Source organism: Colletotrichum acutatum (assembly GCF_030867785.1).
Source record: "Colletotrichum acutatum strain CBS 112980 chromosome Unknown BDZ83scaffold_137, whole genome shotgun sequence".
In the NCBI taxonomy this organism is placed as follows: Eukaryota; Fungi; Ascomycota; class Sordariomycetes; order Glomerellales; family Glomerellaceae; genus Colletotrichum; species Colletotrichum acutatum.
The window spans coordinates 94,548-103,776 of record NW_026849131.1 but is presented as its reverse complement, the minus strand read 5'-3'; the positions used below and the strand labels follow the sequence as shown (position 1 = coordinate 103,776).

General features: G+C 53.1%; 3 protein-coding genes across 3 annotated transcripts; 2 read left to right on the top strand and 1 right to left on the bottom strand.

The window, feature by feature from the left end:
* Positions 1–1,545: 1,545 nt before the first annotated feature.
* Positions 1,546–3,189, bottom strand: BDZ83DRAFT_79962 (heterokaryon incompatibility protein-domain-containing protein). Its single transcript, XM_060515930.1, has 3 exons — positions 2,747–3,189; positions 2,431–2,665; positions 1,546–2,353 (listed from the first exon to the last, which is right to left on the bottom strand). Exons 1-3 carry the CDS (start codon positions 2,831–2,833, stop codon positions 1,596–1,598), a joined length of 1,080 nt encoding a protein of 359 aa, XP_060359775.1. The 5' UTR covers positions 2,834–3,189; the 3' UTR covers positions 1,546–1,595.
* Positions 3,190–4,602: 1,413 nt separating this feature from the next.
* BDZ83DRAFT_756762 (uncharacterized protein) lies at positions 4,603–6,568 on the top strand (the record flags this gene model as incomplete). Its single annotated transcript, XM_060514793.1, has 4 exons — positions 4,603–4,630; positions 4,692–5,155; positions 5,209–5,384; positions 5,449–6,568. 4 exons carry the CDS (start codon positions 4,603–4,605, stop codon positions 6,566–6,568), a joined length of 1,788 nt encoding a protein of 595 aa, XP_060359774.1.
* A 1,195-nt stretch (positions 6,569–7,763) lies between these two features.
* On the top strand, positions 7,764–8,961 carry BDZ83DRAFT_589232 (NMT1/THI5 like-domain-containing protein; the record flags this gene model as incomplete). Its single annotated transcript, XM_060506214.1, has 4 exons — positions 7,764–7,798; positions 7,856–7,958; positions 8,012–8,080; positions 8,134–8,961. The coding sequence occupies 4 exons, from the start codon at positions 7,764–7,766 to the stop codon at positions 8,959–8,961; spliced, it is 1,035 nt and encodes a 344-aa protein (XP_060359773.1).
* Between the last annotated feature and the right edge of the window lie 268 nt (positions 8,962–9,229).

Below are 9,229 nucleotides of genomic sequence, written 5' to 3'. Positions count from 1 at the left end.
CGCCCGAAAAACATGTACGCAGGTATCAACGAAGCCGGCTTCGAGACGCCAAGCGGAGACAGACACGAGTCCGCCTTTCCAAGGAAGACCCGTCAACACAGGCCAGAAGGGGCTCGTGCAGAAGATCGACAGCGTCATTACAGCGGCAGCAAGGATCGTTCTACCTGTCTGGAGGACAACGCCAACCAGTAGCCTCCTCCGAGACGCCGGCTTACCGTCAGCCAAAGTCGCCTTAGAAGGCGTCCGTTTACGGGCCGCAGTCCGACTACAGAGGATTGATCGCCGACACCCGCTAGTCGCGCGGCTCTCCCAGCAGGGACAGCAACAGACGAGACTACAACGGACGGCTGAACTTCTGCCAAGATGCGGAAGACCAACGTTCCTCCAATCACAGTACCTGCCAAGCTCACAGGATCAGATAGTAGTTCAATGCAAAGAAGAGGCTGCGAAAGCTTTCGAGCGCTGGCTAAAGACAGTACCGGAAAGCCATATGATCGTCTTCTCGGACGGCTCCAGGGCGACGAACGGAGCCGTGGGGTACGGCTTCGTCATCTACCGAGACTCCAAACGCATAGCGCAAGGGTGCGGCCGACTCGGACTAGCAGAAGTGTTCGACGCCGAGGTCGAAGGGGCGCGAACCGGCCTCAGAAGGGCTCTGCTCACCAATCGCGGTCATCCAATCCACATATGTATCGACAACACCAGCGTTATACAAGGCATCCGCGGCAAGGCGCCGGACTCGTCACAAGACGCGTTCCTCGAAATCCAAGAAGCGGCCAGGATATTTGATATACGGACGCACTGGTCCCCGGGACACCAGGGCATCGAAGGAAACGAGGCCGCGGACCGGCTGGCCAAAGAAGGAACGACACTGCCGGCGCGGATGGGTCAAATGGCAACACTAGCGGGCATCAAGCGGCTTGCAAGGGAAAAATTACAAAGCCAGCACAGGAGATGGTGGTATAAAGAGCGAAGGCCGCGGTACGCGGACTTGGGGCTTGAGGCAGCTCTGTCCAGCCCTCCTGAACTGGCCTTGCCGCGGGCTACGTTACATCACCTGCTGGCGGCACGATCGGGTCACGGGGACTTCGAGCAATATCACCGACGTTTCAACCACGACGACGCTCTAATGATGTGCTCTTGTGGAGAGGCGAAAGACGTGGACCACCTGGTCTACTGTCGACTAACGCTGGCGAGGAGGCAACGGTGGCCGACCCTCCACTCTCGCAGTATGCCCGAGCCCATAGGTCCTATGGGATCTCTCGAGGCCTACTTCAAGAGATTAATCACCGACCCACGAGGCTTCGAGGCCTTTCTCCGCGTGACGGACTTCTTCCAGAAGATCTGTCTGCGGTAGCAGCATCCACACCTAGGTAGATGTGAGTGCGGACTACAAAGAACCTCCCGATTCCAAGGGACGATTTGGGAAAGAATGAAACTGGGGCACCAGCGGGAACCGGGGACAGACAGAACGCGTAGTGGCCACAAGGCATGATTTGGAGGACGATGTAAAGAGACGACGCACTGTAGAGTAGGTAGCCTTGGCTCACGGCCCTCCACGCCATATACCCTTCGGGAGGTCTGCGGTAAGGGCTCTAGCCCGGCCGCCACGGCGTTAAATACAACAACAACAACAACAACAACAACAACAACAACAACACCCATCCTCTGGTGTGCAGAGTACCTTGCAGAAGGTGGCGGTCCCAATATCCTTTATCAAACATGTAAAACTCCCTGGGTTCTTGGGAACTGATGTTTGACGTTATAATGCCCGGCCGAATGTCCTTTGTGGCACGAGATCGGAATAGTCCACCAGCAGGGCTACTCGAAGCAGATGCTGCAACGTTACAAGCTGCATTAGTGTATACATCTCTCATCGTGAGCGCTTCCTTTTCCCAGTCACTCCGGGAGTTTTGAATTATGCATAGACAGTCTATCCAGACATATCGAATACCGAGATGATGTGCGACTACAATTAAGTCCTGAAATGTCTGTGGTAGTTGCACAATGAGACTTCCGCGACCCAGTGATTCCAGGTTGTGCAATGACAAAAGCACCTTTTGAGGTTCGGTGCCCCAGCGGTAGCTCAAGGTTATATACTGAGGGAGCGGTTGACAGTGCTTTATTTCTGGATCTTCTGAGGTGACAACAAGTCTCCAGCTTGTCTCTCCCTTGGAACCTATGTCGACAAGGCGAGTTGGCAGCCAGTTGATGGCCGAGGTAGGTAGGCGCTTGCATTGATCATGGCCATGTAAACACGCTTGAAACCAAGAATGAGCTAAATCGAGAGTTTCTGGGGAGCCAGTGCTTTCGTCAATCTTGTCGAACGAGAAAAGCTCCAAGTACTCGCTCTCTATCAATAATGTTAGCTGGTGCTGTGTGTCTAACATCGAGGGCTAGATTTGGGCATTGATGAGTAGTCGGCCATACCAGATGAAGGAATCAACCTGAATCGTAAGTCTGTAATGCTTTCGCCGTGGATTCGCGTGGGGTCTCGATACAGGACCATCACTCTGATCTGGTGGAGTTTACCCTCATAATATTCCTTGTCGACCCTGAACGACAATGGCCGCCATGATTGGGAGTCTGACAACTCCCATCCTTTCCTGTGAAACTCACTTAAGTTCCACAACTTTGAGCAGATGAAGCAGTCTCCTAACGCTGCCTTTCGAAAGGCGTCAAAAGTTTGGCCTTGTGGCATGATTAACTGACTAGAGGTGAAGTCGCTCGGTATTGGCTGAACTACCTGCTTGCAAACAGAGCAAAGAAACGTCGTTTCCATGGACATATGTGTGTCACAACTAGGTGTGCATTCCATCGGCGAATGTGTCATGAAGCAATAGCCTAAACAATCATGTTCCTTCAAGGTATGGTGAAGACAATTTGTTTATTGTCAGGCTGCAACCCAACGTGAGGTAGAACTTGGCCCCGCTTCCAAAAGTAATCTGTCACATGACCAGATCTTACTCATCTTCAGGCAGTGCAAGCCAAGGATGCATGTGAGATTTGAGATACGATACGTGCTGCATATAGATGCCTTGCAGTTGCTCCTTGGTCGAGGGAGGTGTAGGCACACACCGGTACTTCGATGTTGCCCTGACCATTTCTTCAACGACTTGGGAGCACTACTTAAGTAACGAAGCGCGGTACCTAACGTCAACTCCAGACCAATATAGATCCGGGGTTAAAGGGTAAAGCTCCGCAGTTGCTGACATACAATCCGTATCTTATTTGCAAGACTGAAGATCGAGTATCTGAACTGATTGATTAAGGATTACGGAGTATTACCAAATGCCGCTCACGTGGGGCCAGCTCCAGACAAGGTCGGCCCTGCCAACGGCGCGCGCGGGCTGCGAGACACCCGCCTCAATACGGCCCAGCCATTCGGCTCTCTCGTCCGAACGGGGCACTAGCATAGCGGGAGACAAACCCATGCCAATCTGTCAACGCCTGACAAGTCCCACCGGCTGAGCGTTTTGGCGGGTAGCCTCTGTTGGTTCGGCTCCTCTTGGTTGCTGCAATGCCCGCGTCAATCATACCGAACTCATGGATGATTGTTCAGGGGCGACAACTGTGCCTTTTCTACTCAGCGGCTGGGTGGGCACTCGTTTTGAACGGCGAGACATATCACTAGCATTGGAACGCATCTGCCGTTTCCCTAAATCTAGAGGAATGTTTGAGGGTCGGTTTAAGATTAGAAGAGCTTGGGGCATTCTCGGCGCCTGTAAACTAAGACTTGCGTGCTGGAAAAGATGTCTGGGGCCAATTGCCTGTCAACTGCGGACGGCGGGTCTCCTTCAGGAGAGTTTAGACTTTAGACTCATCGGACAATCGCTAGAATGAAGACCTCAGCTTAAGCCCCATCAGGTAGTCGGATCCACGCGAAAGGCCCCTAGTTTCTTGCCTCCTGGGTCTCCCAGAAGAGCAAAGATGTCATCTCGGGCTGTCCGTTTTCGAGGTGACAGGGCTGTCGGCCTGACTCTCAGCCCTGGAACCCCTGAAGCGCATGAATCGTCAATCGGGCTGAGGTGGACCTCCGTCGCGGGTTCTGCCAAGTCTTGAATATTTTTGGCGCATCGTCGCCGGAGGCGCTCTTGATTTCCTCAATTCTCAGACAATGACTTTGTCGACCGCATCTGTTGTTATGGAAAGGTGCGCTGACAGTGGCCAGTTCTTGGGGTCTTATACCGCCCATCAAGATCTTGCATGTCTCAGTTTGCGTGTACAAAATTTCCCTTGAATACCACGGCCTCTTGGAGAAGATTTGACATGCCCTGTGGGGGCATGTTCTCGACCGACGGCATGGCCCCCTCGGTGCATCCGGCCGGCAACAGGCCTGTTGTTTGACGTTCAGGAATTTAGAAGTTAGACTAAGTGGGCTGGACTTGGTCTCCATCTTGGGGTTGTATCCACATCCACACGGGAGAGCTTTAAAGATGTCATTCCCTACGACGTCCTTCGTGACATTAATTTTGCATTTCTCCGTTCGAGGTTTCTTGTGGTTATTGTCAACTACCGCAGATGCCTTCGTAGGCAATCGCTCACGTGCACGCGAATACTGCCTCAGCCATTGGGAGGCTAGTCCTCTAGACGGCTCACACGATGCCTTACCCCTTCAGAAGAGCGCAAAGTATGTCATCGAGGGTCCCATTGCCACATAGGAAACCTTTGCTAACGTCAAGGGCTTCTAGCGCTGCCAACATTGACAGCCCAGGATGAACTGGAAAATGCTTCGATTCTCCGCAACGATGCCGACAATGGTCACTTCCGCGGCCTGCCCGCAAGGCGGCAGTCCAAGATGAAGGTGCTAGGGAAGGTTCTGTCACGATGGGCAATCACGATGGTCATTATCATTTCGATCTACGTCGTCATATGGGCATACTCCAACAAGACTGTCATGACGCAGACAACGAAGCGACAGTACAACGCCCTCATCACTGGTCTCTCGATCGCGCTGGGTCTCGCGGTGGCCAGTAGTCTCAACCACATGGTGGCCGAGCTAAGATGGTGGATCCTGAGCCGTCGGTACAGGTCGAAGAGAAAGGTGGAATTGATCTTGCAGGCCGACAACCTGAAGCACACGATTGCGTTGGCAGCGAGGTCAAGAAGATGGTCTATCCATCTTGCTGCTGTTGGATGGCTGATCTTGACAATTGTGAGGGTGCATGAGGCCTCTTTTGCAGCGACATTACTAACCAGATCGTCAAGGGCTCTCAAGTAGGTCTCGCAGCCATCGGTCTCTGCTACTCGACGGATACAGCCGATAAGCGAGCTCTATTAGTCCCAGGCAACGTTTCTGTAGCCAACATGGCATCCATCGAAACTGAGAGGGTCGTCAAGTCCAAGACCCAAGCCCTGGGTGCTCTCCAGTACACAGCGAATAGGTCGGTCTTGTCTAGGGTCTTCAGATTCTCCATGTCTACGATCTGACAGCTAACAATCTTCAAGCTACGGGACAATTTCTCTAGCTTACGACACAGCGGAAATATTAGCTGCCCCGTTGGCCAGAGCAATCCACGTCCCGAGCGATCCCCTCATGTTCTGCACAGATACGGTGTGCAAATATGTCTTTTACGAAACTTCCACAGCCTCCATAAAGGACCCCAACGCCAACCCGGTCACCGTCGCAACAGACCGGAGCGTCAACGCCACGACCAAATGCACAGCCTGGCCCGTCATAGGCGGCGGCAACGGCACGTCTACCAATGTGACGGTAGCACTCGAAAACAATAAGTCGTGGGACATATTCATCCCGAACCGAGGCGGAACTGACCAGACGACCTTCATGACTTACAGCCAGTTCGACTGCGGGACAGGATGCTCCATGATCATGGCATTCGAGGCATCGGATACCTCACCATGGTACTACAGCTGCAATGTCACGATCGGTCAAGTCGCGAACGCTACCCGTGCCGAGCACCAAATCGGCGCCAATCTCACGTCTCTAGCCTCAGCCGGCATCGCGCTGCAGGGATATGCCGGCTCGTCCTTCGTCAATGATACCAATTTTCAATATCAAATGTACCCCTCCGAGTCGGTGTTCGGCACGCCTGTGAACGGAACAACCGCGGACATGGAGGCAATACTATCGCGGTTTGCTATTGGGGTTGTCGCAATCAGCGCCGACAGTAATACGAATCTCGTTATCGAGGGAAACATGCCTATGAAGGGCACGAAGCTCAACGTCTCACATTGGGGAATGATTAACCTGATTTTGATCCTTACGGCGTCTCTCCAGCTCATTCTCGGCATTGGGGTTGCGTTGTGGGCCAATCGGGTCGTGGTACCCGATGGTGGTGCGGTGGAAATGGCACAGGTGATGAGGACGATGGCTATTCGGGATCGGACGACGAGCACGCCCAGTGAGAAAGGGTCCACTGGTGAGCCACGGTATAAGTCATTATGGATATATCGGGATACTCTGGTGTCCAAGGAAGGAGGGCTATACGACCTGCATATGGAGGAGCAGCGTTATCATGCGACGAGTGACTCTGGGATGATTGAGATGAGCCATCAGCGGCCAGGGACGGGCCGTGAGTCTACTGCACCGTCAACGCCGACGAAGTAATGGATGCGCCTGTGTTTTGATAGTAATGAAGCTTGGGTCAATTCATTCCTCTCGCCCGTTCATGACGGTTTCGCCAGCCTTGAGAGTTCTCTGAGTTATTCAGATTTATGCAATAGATGAAATGTTATCGGCCTCTTTGTGCAATACACTCAGCCGAAGCACGGCCAACATCGGCCTAAGCCGGCTCGGCGTAGGACCGGAGGTCTTGAAGGATCCATTCAATCCGATCCCGGAGCACCCGGCGCTCACGGTGGCAGACACGGACGCGCGGAGTAGCTCCGAAAATGAGACATTTTGCCCATGTTCTATTACGTATCCAAAGCATGTTATGTGGGTAGTATTCCGGCGCGCCCCATGACGGGCCTCGAGCGGGAGATCCTGCTGGGAAATCCTTTGACGAATTGCGGCTCCGTGTTCAGGTCCTTCGGATCCTTTAGGGCAGAATTGAGCCTGCGAGACCACTTTTGTGATGCATTGTAGCAGCAAGAAGATCGTCACTCGAACGGAATGGCGAAAAAATAATTGGGTAGACGTGGGATCAGGCCACTGCTCCTTTGCTACGGTCCATTTTATTTCACGAGCGCCCGTTTTTCGGCGCCAGTTCAAAGTCACTCACGATGAATGAAGAATGACGCAGTTGGACTGGTCGGGAGACCGGAAGCCAGGCCGAAATGCATGATTAGCTTCGGCCAAGTGAGGGGATTATGCAGAGGTCTAAGCGATCAGGAAGTTACCCCTCCCGACGAGGGATATATCATCCTGGTGTCTCCCGCGTTTCGCACAAGTCTCTGAGTCTGCCTTCGTCAAAATACTCACGATTGATATTCTCATACTCATCAACCACCAACCAACACACACCAAACCAACACCTGGTACGACGCTCGCGTCAAAGAGCCATGGCATCTATCGCAATGGAAACATCTACAGATCGAGGTAAAGTAAGAGAAGAACGCATCCGGGTGTTCAACTCGTCTACTGTGCCCGGCACCCTAGCCCATCTCGATATCTTTCATCGATCGAGGTGCATTTGGGTGGATTCGGGCATAGGAAATGAGTTGATCTGAGAAATACCGGTGAACTTGATCTGGATAATACCAGCGAAAGGACATGCTTCTTTGGCAATCCCTGCCCCCATGCACGAGTTATAGGAACCTGAGTGTACTAACCCGTGCAGCATCACGCTTGATCTATCAAAATGTCGACTGATAAGATCACCTTCCTCACCAACTGGTTAGGATTGCCCTGCGCGTGATGACTGTTACGAATGTGAGTTGACGACGTCGTCAGGCACGCTACGCCCTACCATGCTCCGCTGTACCTGGCTCAGGCCAAGGGATATTTCAAAGAAGAAGGCATTAAGGTCGCTCTTCTTGAGCCCAACGACCCTAGCGTATGGACCTTCTGACTGAGCTCACTCGAGAGTATTTGCTGACCGGATCGCAGGATGTTACCGAAATTATCGGTACCGGCAAAGTTGACCTCGGCTTCAAGGCCATGATTCACACCCTTGCCGTATGCTCTACCCTCATCTACGCGGTGGTGTACGAAACTAACTCCACGCTCAGGCCAAGGCTCGCGACTTCCCCGTCCTGTCCATCGGCAGTCTCCTCGACGAGCCCTTCACCGGTGTCGTCTACCTCAAGGACTCGGGCATCACCACCGACTTCCGCTCCCTCAAGGGCAAGCGAATCGGCTACGTCGGCGAGTTCGGCAAGATTCAGATCGACGAGCTGACCTCGCACTACGGCATGACACCCGACGAGTACACCGCCGTGCGCTGCGGTATGAACGTTTCCAAGGCCATCATCGAGGGCACCATTGACGCCGGCATCGGCCTGGAGAACGTCCAGATGGTCGAGCTCGAGGAGTGGCTCGCCGCCCAGGGTCGCCCCAAGACGGACGTGCAGATGCTTCGCATCGACGAGCTCGCCGAGCTGGGGTGCTGCTGCTTCTGTACCATCCTGTACATTGGCAACGAGTCCTTCATCGCTGAGAACCCGGACAAGGTGCGCAAGTTCATGAAGGCCGTCAAGAAGGCGACGGATTTTGTGCTGGAGGATCCGGAGCAGGCTTGGAAGGAGTATGTCGACTTCAAGCCCGTCATGGGCTCCGACCTGAACCGCAAGATCTTCGAGCGAAGCTTTGTCTACTTCTCACACGATCTGAAGAATGTGCAGCGCGACTGGACCAAGGTTACCAAATACGGCAAGAGGCTTGGTGTCTTGGACGAGTCCTTCAAGCCCAACTATACCAACGAGTTCCTCGAGTGGACTCTGGATGAGGACTCTGCGGACCCTACTGGTGACCAGAAGAGAATGGTTGAGCTTCAGAATGAGGTTTCTTGCCGTGGTGGATTCCGCCGCTTGAAGCTTCAGTCTGCTGTGAAGGCGTGAGCTTTCTAATTCACGGACATCGTGGGCGCTGTGTCGATATGAAATTTCACTGAATCGAGCCCATACTCGTACCCGTTCCAGGAACCGACTGTCACTCCAGATCAGTAGTAGTCATTCTTTTATAGTAAAATGAACAGAACTCCTGGAAACTTTTGCTTGAATGGTGAAATTTTATGATTATTTCAATGCTCCCGGTGACCTCGAGTGGTGAATATGAGCACAATCGAGAGTATCGTGGGATTCGACGAGAGAGGTCTGAAGTGCTTCC

Excerpts from the sequence above, each read along its gene's own strand:
- BDZ83DRAFT_79962 (XM_060515930.1), bottom strand. The coding sequence starts at position 2,833 with ATGACACATTCGCCGATGGAATGCACACCTAGTTGTGACACACATATG. Across the intron at positions 2,666-2,746 it reads TTTGCTCTGTTTGCAAGCAG|GCAGCGTTAGGAGACTGCTT; the intron begins GTAGTTCAGCCA and ends GCCTTTCGAAAG. Across the intron at positions 2,354-2,430 it reads CAGGTTGATTCCTTCATCTG|AGAGCGAGTACTTGGAGCTT; the intron begins GTATGGCCGACT and ends CATTATTGATAG.